At 38.7% G+C, this 20,933-nt stretch overlaps 1 protein-coding gene across 3 annotated transcripts in view; it reads right to left on the reverse strand.

Annotated features, from left to right (window-relative positions):
* Positions 1 to 19,766, reverse strand: part of GPCPD1 (glycerophosphocholine phosphodiesterase 1) — a 51,441-nt gene extending 31,675 nt beyond the window's left edge. Inside the window, exons 1-4 of one of the 3 annotated variants that reach the window (XM_069495521.1) lie at positions 19,617 to 19,766; positions 13,902 to 13,978; positions 10,239 to 10,335; positions 5,764 to 5,848 (exon numbers count right to left, since the gene is read on the reverse strand). In XM_069495521.1, coding sequence (XP_069351622.1) covers positions 5,764 to 5,848; positions 10,239 to 10,335; positions 13,902 to 13,950 — 231 coding nt within the window. In that variant the 5' untranslated portion in view covers positions 13,951 to 13,978; positions 19,617 to 19,766. Of the gene's footprint in view, positions 1 to 4,263; positions 4,275 to 5,763; positions 5,849 to 10,238; positions 10,336 to 13,901; positions 13,979 to 19,616 lie in introns of those variants that run through there. The other 2 variants (XM_069495522.1, XM_069495523.1) reach the window with 2 other exon arrangements.
* Positions 19,767 to 20,933: the final 1,167 nt, after the last annotated feature.

A 20,933-nucleotide genomic window follows, 5' to 3' on the forward strand; every position in this document is an offset into this window, starting at 1 on the left:
AATTCTCATATCATAGTAACCACTACTCCTAAAGGGCATAGAAACCCTAAAAGAAAGGACACATGGATGGGTAAATTTGAAGAACAAGTGTGACAAAAGGGAAACTAACATCCCGTTTCATTCTTATACCTTATGAGTTTATAAACTCATACAGTGTAGCAATTACTCATAATGTCTGTTATCAAGTCCCCTTACTAAAAAAGAAAACAAAGCTCTATATGCTGTTGACAACATAGAGCAATTTTTAAGCAATGAACCACCAAAGATTACCTGAGTATATCTAAAAGACTGAAGTTTAAAAGTGTCTTAATTTTCCTTCAATTATTAAAAAAAAAAAATCACTAATTCAAATTATGTGCCCAAAATAAAACCCTTAAATACACATTTCAGAAGCAAATTTTCAGAGGAGATGAGGCACATTCAGGGTGGTGTGGCCATAGACTAGAACCAAATTTTCAAGCTGTAACCTTACGGGGTACTTTAATTTTTTTTTTCTTTTTTACATAATTGCTGAAGAAATCTAATTAAATACAGAGAATCAAAAAGAAAATACAAAAATCATCTATTACCACACCATTTAGGGATAATCACTATCAACATTTTCATATATAATCTTTGAGCCTCTTTCCAGGCATATATTACACATATTCTTTAAAAGCCTGGAAAATAAAACTTTTCTATATAGTATGTATCTTTAGATAGCACTAAATACTCTTCTATACGTTTTACAGGATTTTAACACTGATTATAATAAATGTGCCAAATAATACATAACAAATTAACTGATAATGCAAAAGAGATAGTTCTGTTACTTAAATAACCAGGTTAAATTCTTTTAATTTGCAAACTTTTGAAGTTTAAAAACTAAAACAGCATTAGATATTCATTCAAATCATTAATCCTGGGATATTAAATGAATGCTTTTTCTCAAGCTGAATACCTCCCTGCTATAAAGGGTTCATTATGTAGTCTGAGTAAAATTTTTATTCAAAAATGTAATTTGAAACTGTTCATCTTAATATATGAATTTCATATCCAATATACGAAAAAGATACATTTATTTGATCCTACACGTGCAGCATTTTTACAACTTTTTTCCTGACACATTTTTAAAATGTGTTTAAGCATCAAACTTTCTAACCCTCAAAAGATACAAATGTATACATTAAAAATAGGAATAATGCTTCTTAGCAATGATAAGCAGTCAGGAAGAACTAACCATGCCTTTCCTCCAACCCTCCCAAGTCCTCTGACTGTCCTCCCTGCTCCACCACCACTAAAAGAAACTTCAGGAAAGGTGGTATGGACCTATATCCTTATAAAAGTTACTAATCAAAGGTGAGTTGAAAAGGGTGGCACGAATATAAGATTAAATGTCAACAGGGATAAAAAAGGGGTAAGGAAAGGGAGAGGGTTTATTTTGTTTTAATTCAGATGTCAGGGGAACTTTACAAAGTATTAAGTGCAGTACTTAATCATATAGGAATAGTCCTGTGGATTAAATGTGATAGGGAACATATTTTAGTAGCAATTTTATTTTGTTTTGCTTTTTTGTGACAGGGTCTCACTCTCTCACCCAGGCTAGAGTGCAGTGATGTCATCATAGCTCACAGCAACCTCCAACTCCTGACCTTAAGCATTCCTCCTGTCTCAGCCTCCCAGAGGGCTGGGATTACAGGCCATGAGCCATCGCACCTGGCCCTTTTAGTAGCAATTTTAACATCTCCACTCTCATCTACTTTAGTAACAAATCCACTATCCACAGCATAAAACAATCTGGACTTGAATAGAGTATTTGAGGAGCAGTCCAAAAGGACAGTTCTAAAGATAATTTACATCTATTAGCATTCACATTACAAATCCATGTTGATTGATACATAAAGTGATATAGAGAAAAAGAACCTAGTTTTAAAATACAATTTCCAAAATTGTTATGACTACTTTATTAAACTTTAGAAGGTAATCTTAAAGTTTAGCTTTATATAAGTTCTTAAAAAAATTTAAGAACAGAGCGTTAGAAAGTTCAAAATCTCAGTGATGACTCCAAAACATGCAATTCTTTCTAATACATTAACCATAAAAGCTCATTTTTCAAGATCTTAGAAAAAGAACAGTTCCACTATGCAAAAGGCTGCCATAATTTTAAGCCTTTTTGAGTAAAGTAGAAGGTGGATCTTTGGAGAAAAGAGTAACAGTATCAGTCTAAGACAATATTCCATTAATAGTATTGGAAGAGTTATTGAACAATTTAGCACATATAAAATCAGATGATTGAAGAAATGTTTTCAAACATGCATATTAATAAATGTTTTTTTTTGTTTGTTTGTTTTTTTGAGACAGAGTCTCGCTTTGTTGCCCGGGCTAGAGTGAGTGCCGTGGCGTCAGCCTAGCTCACAGCAACCTCAAACTCCTGGGCTCAAGCGATCCTACCGCCTCAGCCTCCCGAGTAGCTGGGACTACAGGCATGCGCCACCATGCCCGACTAATTTTTTCTATATATATTTTAGTTGTCCAGATAATTTCTTTCTATTTTTAGTAGAGACGGGGTCTCGCTCTTGCTCAGGCTGGTCTTGAACTCCTGACCTTGAGAAATCCACCCGCCTCGGCCTCCCAGAGTGCTAGGATTACAGGCGTGAGCCACCGCACCCGGCCTAATAAAAATATTTTAAAAAAAATCAACGTTTCCACATGAAAAAGTCTTAATGACTGCTTTCTTAAGCAACTATTGACATCACTCAGCTACATCAAGAACTGAGAGAAATAAACAAAAGACTACCCAACATGGAGTGTGGGGTTTTATTTTTAATAAACCACCAAGCAAAATTATCAGTTATGGAATATTACTGCTTGCATATATCATGAACTTTAAATTTTTTACTGATTGTTTTCTTTCCACAATTTTGAAAACAACCTGAATGTAAAGGGGGATCTGAGGAATTTTTATCCATGAGGCCACACAGAGGCCAGACCCATAGTTATCTAAAATTTTTAGACTTATTTTTAGTAAGACCAGTAAGAAAAATGGTCACCTAGGCATGAGTAAAAAGCAAAGGAAGCTAGGCAAACAGACATCTCTGTGAAAGTTCATAGCTCAACAGCTGGGAGTATTTACCATCCAGAGGATAATTCTACTATACTAAGACACCACTGAAGAAAATGACAACCTATTCTGAAAATGAATAATTATATGCCTATCACAGATGGTTGATTCTTTTGTTAAAGGATTTAAACAAAAATCAAGGGAGATTAAGACCTAAACAAGAAAGTTTGTAATGAATCTAATTATGACTGTTAGCACCTATAAAAGTTAAAAACACCAGTATGTTACTGAAAAATAAAGATCTATTTTCACAAAAATGAAGGAAATATTTCATATGATAAAATTTAAAAACTGGCTAACATTTCACTATGAGGAAAGATCCCTAATTCTAGTCACCAGGAAAGAGTCACATGCAAAAACGTGTAAATTACATGTTAATTCAAAAAGGATCTTGGTGAAGATATGAAATCAACGTACTATGTGCAGACTCATACCAATGTTTTCATTTCAGTAATACACTACCTTTGTGTGCTGTGTTTAAATATTTTGTTTTGACATCTGTAAAACTATTTTAAAATTTTGACACATTAATATCTTATTCCAATTTGTAAAGTGTAAGAGAACAGCAGTGAAAAATTGAGAAAAAGGATTTCAGAACTCTTTGCAACTTTTAAACTAAAAGGAATATGCCAGAAAAAGCAAAGCATGGAATAGAAAAATATAAATGGTAAAATTTTATTTGCTCAATAAAATTTTAGCAATGAAAGGGATCTAAGAAGTCTATAGTTCAAACCCTTCATTTTATAGATGAGGAAGCTGAAGCCTAAAGGTTAAGTGGCTTGTCCAAATATTAGGAGACTTTTAGCTTAGGTAAAACTGCCTGAGTAGACTACCTCTTAAAACTTTTGACCCAGTAAAATTAATCTTATCTCCCATTTCAGCTTTTAAATGCTTTCCTATCATTCTTTATATTCATTAACATACGTATTCCAATAATTTACATCATTTCACAATTTAAGGTCCCCTGTACATTACTTCTACCATTTGACAATAGATAACTGAAACAAAGTTTCATAATATTTGCATAATATTACAAATATTTCATTTAAAAAGCGCCACCAACTTTTAATAGAAGTGTCACTTTAAGCTGGCATGTGGGAAAAAAAAACTGTAGCCATATGCATGGGATTTTATGTAGCTATTTATTCTTAAAACATACTTACCATGGCAGCCCCTGCATCACACGGTACATGTGTACGCGATACAGAGCACCTACTTAAAGAAACACACTCACCAACATATACTGTAAACTTTTGCAAGTATTACAAGCGGAAAAACTTGTTTTTTACTGCTAAGCAGACTTCTTGCCAATTTTTTTTCAAAAGGCATTTTGGGCTGATTTTGTGCTTATGGTTACATTTTCATTGAAGAGGAAAAATACTATAGGTTGGCTTAATTTGACCTGTGTTGACAATAGTCTTACTTTAGAAAACTATACCCAAAGGACTCAATATGATCTTTCTTGTCCAAATCCCCCTTGCTAAGTAAAAATTTAGTTGATTTCACAGGTTACAAAGCTAAATTTCATATACCAGGATCCTCAGATAAACTTCCAATGGCATGAGCTATGACCTATGTATCTACACATAACAGTTTAATTTATATTGAAGAACTCTGTCATGATGTACATATAACCTCGATGCCAAATAAATGATAGATGCCCCTTTCTTAAGTTGTTAAAGTGAGACTATTGTCAAGAAAAGCCAACACAATGATCAACCATAATGTAATTTAAGTTCAATCACTGAATATTCACAAAATATTCTCAGAATAAGAAACGTAATAGGTGCAAAAGACAGCTAAAGTGGGTTTGTCAGTTTTCTTTCCTTTTTTTTTTTCTTTAAATAATGGTGGCTAAGAAAATGAGGTAACAGTGGCTGCTTGCATTTTTCACATGTCACAAAAGTATTCAATGACCCCAAAGGAAATACATTCTTTAAAAAGTTGTAATCCATGTTTTTTCCTAGACTCCTGCCCTAAACCCTTATTCACATGCAACCCCAGGGTGCCAAAGGTAAAAATCTGAAGGAAAAGAATCCTTTCAGCAAATAAGTATCTTTAGAATGAAAGAAAAAGAATTGACTTGTCTTTTCTAAATATGAAAACAATCCCAAAATAATGAATTATTGTGAACAGGCAGATTTAGAATTAACAGATATTCCAAAGGCCTTCAGAAAAGATCCTGGCCTATCAATACAATCTTTAGAAAAATCTAAAAGGAATCACTCAGTTTTGGATTTCATGCAGCTACTAAGAGATGGCTGCTGCAAAATAATTTTTAAAAAGGAAATTACTCAAAGCTGGCTATGTATTTCTCTAAATGTATTCACCTCACATTAGGATTAAAAAACAAAAAGAAAAACCTCTGCAATGGGTTACTAGTTTACAAATTATAGAAAATGCATAGGTATAGAGAACATTTATTAAAATTAATTTCACGATAAGAATATTGCAGAACATACTTACTATGTCTTTTTAAAATTCCATGGCAGATATCACCTGCCTCCGAAGTGGCTATTTTCCTTGTTTTTGGTACTAAAATTTTATTAATCAAGAGTTCTAATCTTTATTTGACCAGACTCATTTTACTACTAATGTTTTCAAACTTAATTGCTTTTGAAAGAAGTGCTAAAGAAATTGGAAACTAGATAAAGAAAACATACCTTTGGTTCTAAAAAGTACCCTTTGAAGTAGCGATACTGAACTGATACTCCTCTACTGAGTACAATGGTTGCTTTCCACAGCATGCTGTGAAGAAAAAAATAACAGCAACAGCATCAATATCAAACTACAATGCATAAAGACCTCTTAATTCACAAAACCCTTTAAATAAAATCTGTGATCAACACCACTCATTTATTTTCCTACACAAAATTTTACTCCAGGCTCACTCTGCAGAAATAAATAGTGCAGAAAAAGACCCATCTTCAAGGAGCTTCCTTTGCTGTGTGTGTGGATAGACAAACAACCAAACAAGACACAACAGAAATTTTGGAGTAGCCTTTTGGAAGGAAGACTTGGATGAGGAAGAATATCTGAGCTGAGACCTAAATGATGAGAAGGAACCAGCCATACAAAGAGCCAAAGTATTCCAAACAGAAAACCCAAGTAGTGCAAAGTTGGAAGCCAGAGTCAGGATCTTCTGACATTCCACTTAGCTACGGATGTTACACGGCTGCTAAAAGGCTTTGGGCCCAAGGCCTTTGCGTCACAAGTGAGTGATGCACACTGGTAAATTAATTCACGTTCCGTACTGTCCCTTGTTCTAACTGTCCCGCCCAGGCTCTGGTTATTCCCCTAGCCAAACAATCAGTACCTGTATCTTGTTTCAGCTTCATGTCTTCCTCTGAACTACACTATTCTAACAGAAACTAAAGCTTTTTTTTTTTTTTTTTTTTGAGACAGAGTCTCACTCTGTTGCCCAGGCTAGAGTTGAGTGCCGTGGCATCAGCCTAGCTCACAGCAACCTCAAACTCCTGAGCTCAAGCGATCCTCCTGTCTCAGCCTCCTGAGTAGCTGGGACTACAGGCATGCGCCACCATGCCCGGCTAATTTTTTCTATATATATTTTTAGCTGTCCATATAATTTCTTTCTATTTTTTAGTAGAGGTGGGGTCTCGCTCTTGCTCAGGCTGGTCTCGAACTCCTGAGCTCAAACGATCCGCCCACCTCGGCCTCCCAGAGTGCTAGGATTACAGGCGTGAGCCACCGCGCCCGGCCAGAAACTAAAGCTTTGACTCAACGGCTGCCTCAACGTGAATTCACTACAATTCTTAATTGTAACTGATTTTTAACTTCAGATCATAAACCAATTATATCCAAAGTGTAGTCCCAGGACCATCAGTATCAGCTGGGAGCTTCTTAGAAATGAAAATTATCAGGCCCTGCTCAAACCTACTGAATTAGAAACTCTGGGGGTGAGGGCCCAGAAATTTGTATTTTAACAAGCCTCCAGGTGACTCTCATGAACACTTAAGTTTGAGAACCACCGTCATAGACCATTACCCAAACATTAATTCAGCAGGTAGTTCAGTGAATAAATGGCAACCCCAAATAATCTTCCACGATGCCAGATGGCTAACACTGCTCTCCACCTGGCTCCACCATGACAAGTTTTAGGGCATTATCCTCACTCTGATGCAATCCTGGCTCCTAACAAAACGCAGGCATACCTCGTTTTATTGCACTTCACTTTATTATACTTTGCAGATATTGTTTTTTACAAATTGAAGGTTTGTGGCAACCCTGTGTTGAGCAAGTCCCTTGATGCCATTTTTCCAACAGCATGTGCTCACTTCTTATCTGTGTCACATTTTGGTGATTCTCACAGTATTTCACACTTTTTCATCGGTGATTAAAGGCTACAGAGAATCTTTCATGAAAGGAAGAGTCAATGTGGCAAACTTCATTGTCATCTTACTTTTAAAAACTGCCACAGCCACCCCAACCTTCAGCAACCACCGCCCTGATCAGTCAGCAGCCATCAACATCGAAGCAAGACCCTCCATCAACAAAAAAGATTACAACTCACTGAAGGCTCACATGACTGTCTTTTTTAGCAATAAAATATTTTTAATTAAGGTATATATATTTTTTAGACATACTGCTACTGCACCAAACAGACTACATAACTTTAATATGCATCAGGAAACAAAAAAACCCTCATATGACTCACTTTATTGCAATATTTGCTTTAGTGCAGTAGTCTGCAACTAAACCCACACACCTCCAAAGTGTGCCTGTATCCACAACCAACTGTCACCCATGATCCCAGCTTGAACAATCAGGTGAATCTGGTAGTAATAAAATACATATGCCCTGGCTCCACCCTTCGAGATCCTGATTACACAGGTTTGGGGTGGTGCCTGGTCCTACGTAAATTGATAAAACTTTACAGGGCATTCAGATGTATATGACTGGTTACAAATCACCATTGTAAAGCAAGGATAGCAAATACTTGGCACATGTGTCCCTACTTTTAACACAGGTCTCCAGGCAAACTGTACAAACTCAAGAGTAGAAATCTGCCATCTCTGCTACAAAAAAAAAGACAAATTTCCAGTACTATTTCATCCACAAAACAGCCAGAGTATGTGAAACTAACCCCAGATATGTGTAGTAGAATTAGTGGTAGGAGTTGAAAACTGGCTGGGCATGGTGGCTCGCTTGTAATCCTACCACTGTGGGAGGCTGAGGTGGGAGGGCAGCCTGAGCTCAGGAGTTAGGACCAGCTGAGCAAGAGCAGGACCCTATCTTTACTAAAAAATAGAAAAAATTAGCTGTGCGTTGAGGCAGGAGGATCACTTGAGCCCAGGAGTTTGAGGTTGCTGTGAGCTAGGCTGATGCCACAGCACTCACCCAGGGAAACAGAGTGAGACCCTGTTTCAAAAAAAAAAAAAAAAAAAAAAAGAGTTGAGAAATGTGCTTGGCCCCCCTCTCGTCCACTATTTCTCAATCTCCAGGAGTAGGATCTAGGCTTTTTTTTTTTTCCCCCAAGTCCTTCCACATGATTCTAATGTGTACTCCTGGTTAAAAACCACTAAAATGGCCAGGAGTGGTGGCTCATGCCCGTAATCCCAGCACTTTGGGAGGCTGAGATCACTTGAGGCTAGGTATTCAAGACCAACCTGGGCAAAAGAGCAAGATACTGTCTCTACAAAACAAATTAGCTGAGGTGGCATGCGCCTATAGTCTTCGCTATTCAGGAGGCTGAGGTGGGAGGACTGCTTGAGCCCAGGAGTTGGAGGTTACAGTGAACTATGGTTGAGTCACTATACTCTAGCCTGGGAGACAGAGCAAGACCTCATCTCTTGGGGGAAAAAAAAAAACACCACATACACACACTAAAGACAAAGCAATGAGTATTTTTACGTCACTTCTCTAAGCAAATGCAGCAAAATTAAGAATAAAGCACAATGGCTCAGTGAAGACTGAACATAATCTGATAAAATTCAAGAAAACTCAGGAAAGAAGGGCAGTGAGATGGTTCAGTGTGGCTGCCTGATTTTGAATTGCCCTCGTATCCTCTCCCAAAATACCATAAAATCTTAACGAGGAGACCAAATAAAACCACAAGTGACCCACATCTTTGGCATTACTGGGAAACAATACTATGATGTTCAAATTATCTGTAAGTAGAAAAAAAATTCCAACAGAGCTCTAGCTGCCATGAGCCTACAGGTATGGAGAGCTGGGGAGGGAAAGTTTAAGAGACTATGAAAGAGGAGCACAGAGGACCTAGATGTATGGTACACTGAAATCCGAAAGAAACAATTCTAACATAAGAATGTTGTCTAAAGGCAAACACATTCTCTCATATCATCTGCTTCCTTTCTCCCTATGAAACACTATCTGTTATATATGAATCAATTCTACTTCAGTGCACATCAATTTATAACGCACTGGTCCTTTAAAGTTAAGTAGTTAAAATGTTATCTCATTCTGTTCACATTGCTTTGACCAAGTTGGCTAAAATCAACTTAAGACAGATAGAGGTGTGTTTTAGGGACAAGTTCAGAAAGATATGAGGTTTCACTTCAGCCAGGAATGGCTGATCTGCAAATCAAGGGAAAAAATAGCCACTTGAAGGGAATAACTAGCATGTGAGAGACAGTTCACTGCAGAAGGGCCACCGGCACCGTCTTCCTTTCCCCAGTCCACTGCACCCAGACTAAGTTAAGCTGCTAGGGATACATTTCTTTACATTAGCTAAGATATCTAAGTATGCATTCCACTCTCTGCCCCTTTTAATACCATATACTTCTCAGGAAAATAATTTTATAGGCAAAAACAGAATTAGATTTATTATCAATATATACGTAGAAGCCAAAAGATAATGCCTAAAAGTTTTTTTAAAAAATAAGAAAGCAATATAAGCCCAGTTATTTAGAAATATTGTGGTAAGTACCTAAATAACCAGTCAAGAATCAAGTGGTTGAGAGGCAGAGATTACGGAACAGAGGAACCTATTTTTTCACACAAACTTTGCAAAACAATTTCACTCTTTCAACTATACAAATGTGGTAACTTTGACAAAAATTAAATCTAAAAGAAGAAAACCACCAAGGTATCTTAGAAGCCCCTACATTTATAATCTGAATGTTGCAGTTATTCTGTAACCTGACATTTCCATGCCTACCTTTCACCTGTCTCGTTCTCTGGAAGAAGAGACACAGCATTTTGAGGACTCCAGTTTCCCAAAGCATCACAGCTTCCACATATTGCAAAAACTTCTCCTAAAGAAACAAAACAATCAGTTACAGAAGGATAAATAAGAAAGCTTCAGATTTTAGTTTTAGGGAGCAAGAAAAGAGCAGTCAGTTGCACTAGTTAGCTCAACCAGATGTGGAATCTCCTTTAGCAGATGAAAGAGCCTCACTAGAGGCATGGGTTTGGGCCCAGGTACCACACTACCACCTGCACATTAACCTGACTCACCTCTTCAGAAGAGGGGAAGGCATAGGAATGCACTTTCCTTCATCTGTTCAACTACTTATTAAGCCAGTAACAAGCACCCAAGAATACAAAGTGATCAAACCACAGTCCCCACCTTCATGGCAGCTTCCAACTTAAAGGGGCAAATACTAAGTGCGTATTAAGTATACTAGAGAAATATTAATCAGTATCTTTGAGGAACTATTAACAAGCTAAAGGTCAAGAACACTACTAATAGGACAGAAATAATGAAATTAAAAACCCCACAAAACAAAGACTTATATAGTGAAAAATCTATTACTAGTACTTATTACAGAAATAATGACTATCATTTCTTCTGAACACTTTTCATCAAAAGACTTAAAAGTTGGCCAGGCGTGCTAGCTCACACCTATAATCCCAGGACTTTGGGCCACTGAAGTGAGAGGATCACCTGAGCTCAGGAATTCAAGACCAGCCTGGGCAACACAGCAAAATCTTATCTCTACAAAAAATGAGCCAGAAGTGGTAGTGCATGCCTATAGTCCTAGCTACTTGGGAGGCTGAGGCAGGAAGATGGCTTGAGTCCAAGAGTGCCAAGCTGCGGTGACCTCTATGATTGTGCCACTGCACTCCAGTTTGGGTGACAGAGACCCTGTCTCAAAAATAAAATAAAAGGCTTTTTAAAAGCCAACATAAAACTTTCATCTCTACTTGCTAAATCTTGCATATTTAGCAGAAGTCTACAAATTCTTGGATACAAGTATGCCTAAGTCTTTGACATATATCAACACATTGTGAATAAATATAATTAAAATTCATTAAAAAAATATAATGAGTCCAAATGCTGATTCGGTTCAAGAGAAACTCCTCCACATTCTGAAAACAACTGGGCTTCCAACCTTGAGGCACTGCTCTAGGAAGACTAGAACCGTAGTAAGCTTTGGCCACCTGCATGAGCACTTTGTAAGCCTGGACTGTAAAATTCCAAGTGTGATAGTCATTCAGTTTTCAGGACTAGAATTACATGTGTGTGAAACACAGCATGGTTAAGGATTTCATGTCAAAATATCCACCAATCCATGAAAGTAACCAGATCTTTTTTTTTTTTTTTTTTGCAATAAACTTAGGTATCACTACTTTCCCTGATTTAAAAAAAAAAAAAAGGCAGGGGGAGTAAACAATGGAGCTAAATATAAGGCACAAATATTCATTCCCAAGATCATTATGTTGGTTGCCATGCGTATATGTAACATATGTTATGGCTCCTGGCTCCCACTGTAGAGATTACCACAAAATCACTGATTTGGGCCATCACAGTTCTTTCACAAAGGACAGTCTAATTAAAACTTTTTCATGCAGCCTGAGCAAGAGCGAGACCCCGTCTCTACTAAAAAAAAAAAAAAAAAATATATATATATATATATATATATATATATAGAAAGAAATTAGCTGGACAACTAAAAATATATAGAAAAAATTAGCCAGGCATGGTGGCGCATGCCTGTAGTCCCAGCTACTCGGGAGGCTGAGGCAGGAGGATTGCTTGAGCCCAGGAGTTTGAGGTTGCTGTGAGCTAGGCTGACAACATGGCACTCTAGCCTGGGGCAACAGAGTGAGACTCTGTCTTAAAAAAAACAAAACAAAACAAAGAAAAACTTTTTCATGGAGTCAGTTATTTCTCATCCCCACCCAAAACAGCAGGCTACTTTATGCTCTGAAAAGAACATAGGGCCCAAATGGAAAAAATGAAACTTGGGCAAATCAGTGAGTGGTTCACTTTTGTCCTATAGGTGGCTCCTGCATTTTACCACTTCCCTCCTGCAGTGTTATTTCTTCTGCTGCTGATTTCCAGGGATTATGGCTTCTGAGAAAAAGGAAACTTTTCACTAGAACAAACAGGCCTCTTTCTTTAATTGGCCCTCATTTATAAAAGATTATAAAGGCTTGAATGCTAACTAAAGGAATCTGCAAACAGTAACTCCACATATTCTTTTCACTTGTTCCCTCCAATTTCACTCCTCTCTGCACTCCCCACTGTCTCCACATTCAGCAGTGAACCCTTCCTCCCATGCAGTGAGGAAATCAAGGTGATGGAGGTGTTGAGGTGGGGAGTCTCCCCAATATCCTCTTGCTGTCCCTCTACCACCTCATCCCCATCTACAGAGTCCTCTACATCCAAGTCCACCATTCTCTTCTTCCCTCTAATCCCTGAGAATAAGTGTCCCCCTCACCATGCTGACCCTTCTATAGCTAATTCTGTGGTCAGTCCATTTGCCCGACATGGCCAGCTCCTTCTTTCTAGCTTTAACTTCCTGCCTGCAACTCCCTAAAAGGTTACGACATAGTTCTACAGTCTTCTCTCCACAGAGGAGGACACATGCTAGACCAGAGGTGAGCACTTGATGGAGCCAGTCCATCAGCTGACTAGCAATTTTCAATCTGGAGAATTCTGCCCAGAGGTGCAGCTGTACCAGACGACCTTGGTTAAGGATCTGAACTTAGACACACACACACACACTCTGCCAACTGCTGAAATGAGTGCTAGAACAAAGATGTTAGATGTAAAGTGAGTCATTCATTCATTCTTTGAATACATAGATACTATACTCTTGCTCTGAGCCAGGGACTGTGCTAGGTGCAAGACTTCAGCATAAACAAGACAAGGCCATGTTTTCATAGAGTTTATAATCTGTCTATAAACAAAATTACTCAAATAATTCCATAAAATCTCTTAAAGGCGCTACAAAATAGTGCTGGAACCCTGAGAAAATTTCACAGGGGCCTTAACCTAGGGTAATGTGGGATTGTGGGGGGAGGGGTGTCACAGATCTAGACAGAGGAAACATAATTTGAGAAAGTCCCAAAAGAGGAATAAAGAAGAAAGGAATATAGCAGATTTGAAGAACTGAAAGAAAGGCCAATATAGCCAGAGTATATAAGATAGGGAGGTACAAAACCCAGGTGCGATACTGTTTTGACATGCTTACACTAAAATTGTTTCACAGTGCTTTTTTAGATAACAAAAAATAGACATTCACAAGAACAAAGTTATCTCAGCCAAATATTTCATCAATTTCCTGCCCTAGCAAAATTTCCCTCATTTTCATGCTACTTAAAAATCATAGCCCAACCATCTTTGTACTGTGCAAAATTAAATTCACAGCTTCTTAGAAAACACGAAAATAAGACACTTACTATTTGAGGAGGTTTTTTGTTGTTGAGTTTACCATGCTCCAAGTACATTTCTAATATCAGCCAAGACCTAAAGATGTTTTCATCTAAAAACCAGGCCCACTCTTATAGTAACACTATATTTAAGATAATCCAGATAAGAAAAATATTCACTTACTTTAAGACATTGTTTTAAAGTCAAACTTTACAATACCTGGTAAAAGAGTTCCTCTTATTTCAAAGGTAACCTGAGAAGGCGTCATTCTGATGGATTTATTTTAGGATGTTGTGCTAGGAAGAAAAAAAAAAGCTGTCATTTATAGTACATGAAAATACTATCAAGAAACAAGCTAAAACAAGAGCTATGTTTATATTTTCAAAAGCAATATTTAATATCTTTTCAGCTTTATGCTGGGGTTGTTTTTACAAAAATAACTAATTTTGATGAGTGGGGAAAAAGGAAAAATAGAAACAAGTAAAAAATGAAAATGAATCTCAACTATGAGCAAAAAATTCATTTCAGAGTCCTTATGTATAAACTAAATGAATTACCTGGGAAGTATCTAGCAAGTTTTCAGGCTTGATGTTACAAACCTACTTTGAAAGAATTTATAGATCTGAAATATGTGCTGCAAAACAAAAAGTGTACAAACCTTCTTACTCTTGCCACATATTAATGCTTTCTCTTCTGATAAGCAGCTGTTCTGAATTCAACCTATCTTTTCCTGACCAGGCGCTCATTATGGTGGACAAAGAAAAAAAACAAGTAGAGAGAGGAAAAAGCTCAACTCAAGAGGACTTTTACTTTAATAACAAAGTACGAACTTTAATAACAAGGAAACCAAAGAACTTAAGTACTACCCACTGAAACTAGTTATGTTCTGCAACAAGTTTGAGAATCTGCTTCTAAGACACATGTAACTAATTACTAAAATAAAACCTTTTCCCCCACAAAGAACTTTCCAGATTTTCTCTTTATTAACCATGGAACCACCATTACTCAAGTTCTACAGGGTCAAATTTAGTGTCTCAGCTCTACAATCTATTACCAAATCTTATTGATTCTATTTAATTGATCTTACATCCATGTCTTTCTTTCTAAAGTTATCAACTTCATTCAAAACCCTAAATCTCCTACCCTTATTTAGGCTTTTAAATCTCTTTCCAATAATACATTTTATATCAATTAAAATATCCTTCCTCACATCCCTGGCTTGGAATTACTTTGAGGTCCCTTACGGCTTATTTGCATTTTCCTTCTAGCTAATTTTTTCATTTCTTCTCTAGCTTTCTGAGGCTAATCTGTTTACCATTCTCTAACGTAAGTACACAAGGGAAGACAGAAAATAGGTTTAGAAAAAAATATATACACAAATACAGACATAATATACCTCAAGATAGTTAAATAATTTAAATCGAGAAAGAACACATACTCCACACAAGGACACATCATATTCTATATAAATTCTCCAACACCCCTGCTTTTGTACACCAATCCATCAATGTTCCTAAAAGAATTCCAATCATGTCTTTATTCTGCATCATTTCCATTAATTTACCAACTTAAATTTTATTTGCACTTACATATTACTACTTTATAAAACAAAGTACCTCTCATAATTATTCATTCTTCTATTTCTCCTTTGCTCCCTTTCCCCTCCTCCTGAACACATTCATAACTCTGCAATGGTCATTTAACGAACACTGCTACCCACAGTTAAACACACTGCCAAGTCAAGGTGAGTAGATCTATCCCAGCAGTTCTCAGGGAAGGCAATTTCGCCCTCCAGGGGATAGTGGGTAATGTCTAAAGGCATTTTTCGTTATCACTTGGGAGTGATGCTCCTGGCATCTAGTGGGCAAAAGGGCAAGGAGTGCTGCTAAACACCATGCAATGAAAACGGCCCTCCAGGAATAATTGGCCAGCTCCAAACATCAATAGGGCTGAGGTTGAGAAACCTTATCTATAATATCTACAGAGAGCTGTCATGAGAACCAGGAGTTTGAGTTCAATGTTAGCTATAAACTATGTATCATCATACTCGCATCAATTATAAAATGTAAATGCTGTGTATTTTTTTTCATGCAGAGAGCCCAAGACCACTGGTCTCCATGGGGTCATATCACACTTGGATGAATTCCATACCTAGCAACTCTATTTTGGTTAGAAAACCCAAGACACTGCACCAGAGAAAACCTGCCCTTGACGAAAATAATTTCTACGATACCTTATTCTAACTTTTTGCGTCTAAGAGTAAACACGATCTATTTAAGCACATACATCCAGTTCTAGCACTGCCAAAGAATGCTGCAAACCTAAAAATAGCTCTAGGTTGTGACTCCCTCATTAGCCTATTGTTATCTATCTCAATAGTTCCCTTTTAACATGACATCTGATATGAATCTGAGTATAACACAGTACAAAGTATTTTCTTTTTTAATAAATAAAATGGTTCATTAAAGCACTGCAACCTTACATTTAAGATATATATTATCATATCAAGAAGAAACCTTAAAGCTAACAAAAAAGCGTGGCATTTAAGTTACCAAATTAATTTTAAGAGACAGCAAAAACCCATCATCCAGGAAAAGGGCTAAATAAATGATCAACCTCAATATTAACCTGCAATGTATACTTTCACCCAGTGTTTACTGCCATAGTTCTCAACTAAGGACAATTTCATCTACATGATTACATAATTGGTACTCAGCTATTTGTTGATCAATTTTAAATAACTATTGTAACCAATTTAAGGGAAATTAGATGTTAATTATTCCTATGCATTAAAATCAACAGCTGGTACAAAATTCTCTCTGGAGGGAAATCAGCTTATTATTAAAATTGAGACTTTCACTCTTAAAGTTTTTTATAAGAATGACTATAGTACCTTGGCAGCAAACAGCTGCAGTAAATGTACTATACAAAGCTATATACACAAAAACTATATATACAAAACACCTTCCAGAAAACCTCCTCACAGTCAACAAAGCATCATCTTCCACTTGAATTGCCAAAAGTCAAGCAATCTGGTTCAATTTCCACTCCCCAGAAATGTACTGCCATACCAAATAAAAGCTTGAGGAGCTGCTCCAATGGCAATTTACTTGATCATGGACAGAGGCCAAATTTTGGTGCAGGATTGAAGTGCAAAATTTTGGCACTACCAAAACAGCAGTGACAAAGTAAAAAACTGTTCTGTTGTGGACCAAAAAATTTGCACACCCACCCATACTTCTTCCTCTTCCAAACATGCAAAAAACACCCCAACTTGGAGGGGGGAGGTCTTCTAGATAGTCATAAAAGGAGAGTAAGATGGAAAAATGCTAGTCATCGTATGCACATGAGCTGATCAAATAGATAATTTAACCAACTCACCTATTATCTCACTCAGAGACTATAGTTCCTGAGACAAGTTTTTTTGTTTGTTTTTTTAAAAATATAACCTCCATTTTGTTCTTTTTGAGGATAAATAATAAACAGTATTCCCATCTGAGATTTCAAGTACTATTTAACACTATTTTAACTCTTTTAAAAAAGACTCAAACAATTAGCAAAATATGATATTGTAAATAACTTATATACAGAAACTATACCTCTTGAGACAGGCTTTTGGGTTTTTTAATGTACTTTTTGAAGATAAATAATAAATAGCATTCCCAGCTCAGATTTCAAGCAGTACTTACCACTATTTTAACCCTTTTAAAAGACTCAAACACTTAGCAAAATATGGTATTTTAATTAATTTATATTTTAAAAATTTCAAAGTTCGCACTACCCAGCAAAATAAATTTTACTTTTTGTCAAATAAACTTTCCCAACACATGACCTTCCTGATTTACCAGATTGGGGAACAGAAGGGGAATTTAAGTAAACCAAGGTACAGCAACATCTAGCTTAGAGATAAACTGAAGTCAGATATTTTTAAAGTTTGCTTTTCGTCCCTAAAAGAACATCTATATTTTCCTTCAGAAAAAAATCTGTTTCCAAATCTCCTTGCTCTTTCTTTTTTTTTTTTTTTTTTGAGACAGAGTCTCACTCTGTTGCCCAGGCTAGAGTGAGTGCCGTGGTGTCAGCCTAGCTCACAGCAACCTCAAACTCCTGAGCTCAAGGATCCTCCTGCCTCAGCCTCCCGAGCAGCTGGGACTACAGGCATGCACCACCATGCCCGGCTAATTTTTTCTAGATATATTTTTAGCTGTCCATATAATTTCTTTCTATTTTTAGTAGAGACGGGGTCTTGCTCTTGCTCAGGCTGGTCTCAAACTCCTGAGCTCAAACGATCCGCCCACCTCGGCCTCCCAGAGTGCTAGGATTACAGGCGTGAGCCACCGCGCCCGGCCCCAAATCTCCTTGCTCTTTCTAGACCCCAGAACCTTTAATCCTCATAACTATACTAAAGAAATATATGAAATGTCTACATTTCCCTGAGTTAGTTTTTCCTCATCTTGGTGGAAGACCATTATGACCCACTGTTCTGATTCCAGCATACTTTAAGCCAATATTTTAATCAACTGTATGCAGACATTAATAGATTTTTATTAACAAAGCATTTCTGAAATAGATTTCTGGAAGCCAACTTATTTCCTTGATCAACTTTCTAAACAATGCAGTAACATTTCCCCAAATGTTTTCCATTTCACTTTATCTTGATATTATTTTCACATATATATTTCATACATTTTTCCTGGTTAAATTATACACAAAGATCTGATTCATCAACTTAGTTTTTGTACATATCAAATTTTACCCACTCTGCCACTTTTTTACTTTGTGGTCACTATTTCTGAGTCCAACTTTCCTACACCTTATTTTTGCGCATTGAAATTTGATCTAGAATACAGGTTCTCTTTAGTTCTTGCTTCTCCCTAGTTCTTAAATCAGAAGTGGATTGGACCGTGTGCAGCTTTACCTCTGTTAGCTTTATCTTGTGTTATTTGTATCCACTGCATTAAGGATTTTGGAAAGACTGATAGCTTGTATTTATTTCTTAAGTCACAACTGTCAGAAATGAAGCAAGAAGGAGAAGCATGAAGAGGTAGAGTAGTCTGAAGGAGCTGCGCAGAAACCGGGAGGAGGGCGACAGAAGAGTATGAAGAAAACACCAGGTCCAAACATCCTGCCTGGTTTGCTCAGTTCCTGTGTTAGTGCTACAGACTCAACAGCTGCCTCAAGGTGAAAGAATTCTCTACAACTCGGGCGTGATTTCCTCCGCAATTAGGCAGTGGACGCTGGGGAGGGGGCTGATACAACACTTACTTGATTTGAGGCTTTCTCGAACTGTCAGCAAGGCAGTTGAAGAGCTTTGGGAAAAGTACAGCTTTGGAGACAACGGGGCAGCAGTCTTAAAATTTTATCGAGGGCACTAATGACTATTCCTGGAACCTTTTCCTAGGAAAGTAAGGCACTTTGGTTTCTCGGAATAAGTCATACAAACATGCCCCAGACTACGTCTCTGGACAATTTCAGAAAATAAGCAGTTGTCAAAACTATGAATTACTTAGGCACAGAGAGCGGTGATGGGCGAGGAGTATGCCCTGTGGACCGGGTGCCCAGAGGACTTCACCTGCATTTTTGTTTCTTTGTTTCTTAACTTACTACTTTGTATCTTCCTGGTGGTCCTACGCTCTACTCACTCTGGCCATACCTAAGACACCCCAGATATTTTTCAGAAGGGAACTAACGCAGCCCAGCGGAATCGCCGCAGCAAACAGAAGTAAAATAATGCGTCCTGCCCGCCGACTTACCGCAGCGAACGTCACGGCCGCTACTTCCCCTGCGGGCAGTGCCCGCCCGGCCCCGGGAACCCCGCCCGCCCGCCCGCCCGCCGCGACCCCAGGCCGGGGCCGCCCTGACAGCTCGGCCCGCCACCCGAGCGGCCGCCGCGGCCTCCGCAACCAGCGCCCGCCCGGCCCGGCCCGGCCGCCTCACCTGCCGGGTCCGCGGGTCTGCGGGTCCGCGTTGTCTTCGCCGCCGCGCCCGAGAGCGAGGGCCGCGGGCCGAGATGCCGGGTGCCGGGTGCCGGGTGCCGGCTGCCCGCCGTCCGCGCCTCGCCAGCGCTCCCCCAGGCGGCCCGCGGCGGCGCCGAGCAGCAGTAAGACGCTCCGCTCAAACCGGTTTCAGCTGCTCCAGACCAAACCGCCAGGCCACCCCGCGGGGCGGGGCCGGAGGGCGGCGGGGCGGGGCCTGACGTCACGCCCGGCGCCGTCCCAGCCAATCGGCGGCCACGCGCGGGAGGGCGGGCCCACGAGTTCCCGGGCGGGGCTCCGGGCTGCGGCTGGGTATCCCCGGGGGTCCCCTCCACCCAACCCCTCCGCCTACGTGAGCCGTGGTGCCAGCGCGCAGGACATTTGCCGCATAACGTAATCCTCCAAAACTGCCTTAGGGCCAACGCAGGTGGAGGCTGGACCAGCAATGCTAAATTGCACTTTTTCCCCATTTGACAACCAGAGAAATTAGCAGGACTGATGTTTCCTGGAAACTTTTAGTTGCAAAACAAGTCACCATTGGATCAAATCATTAAAGTTGAAAATGAGGATTAGGTCACCTAGGATGGTTGGGAGTTTATGCCTTTGCTACGCAAAGTATGGTCTATGAGCCAGCAGCACCTAGGAGCTGTTAGAATTGCAGACTCACAGGCCCATCCCAAACCTGCCTAGTCAAATCTGTTTAGCAACTTCCCCACGTTATGGGTATGCAAATTAAAGTTTGAAGGAACATTTCTGAAAGTAGACCCTCTCTGCAAAAGTTGTAGTCCTTTATTTTTCTGAAATGGCTCCTATCAAAATTTTTTTTAAAAAGCACAATTTTTTTTTCTCTTTTGGTTTCCCCAAAATTAATCAGTATTTGCCACTTACCTAAGTTAAATTGTTACTCGTGCACTTGTCCACGGGGCCGCATCAGAACAAGGGCAAGCGGTTGAGAAGGAAAGAATTTATTACCTTGCCGGCAAAGGAGGAAAAATGGCAGACTCTCCTCTGAAAATCCAAACTTACGGAACGTAAGCAGAAATACAGAGATTTTAAAGAGAGGAGTTCTAGGCTATTGTCATTAACGTTCTAATTATCTCATCTCTGCTTAAGAGGAAGCCTGAGATGGACAATTCAGCTGAGCTTTCTTTTCTGATGTAAAGAACAAAAGACATTTCCCCGGCCCTCCCAACCTTCCCTCCCCTTTCCCCCGCCCCCAGGCAGGGATGCAGGCCTTAGTTTTCCAAAAAGAGTGGGGGAAGTTTTAAAAGACAGGAAA

Source organism: Eulemur rufifrons, chromosome 20 (genome assembly GCF_041146395.1).
Source record: "Eulemur rufifrons isolate Redbay chromosome 20, OSU_ERuf_1, whole genome shotgun sequence".
Taxonomy (NCBI): Eukaryota; Metazoa; Chordata; class Mammalia; order Primates; family Lemuridae; genus Eulemur; species Eulemur rufifrons.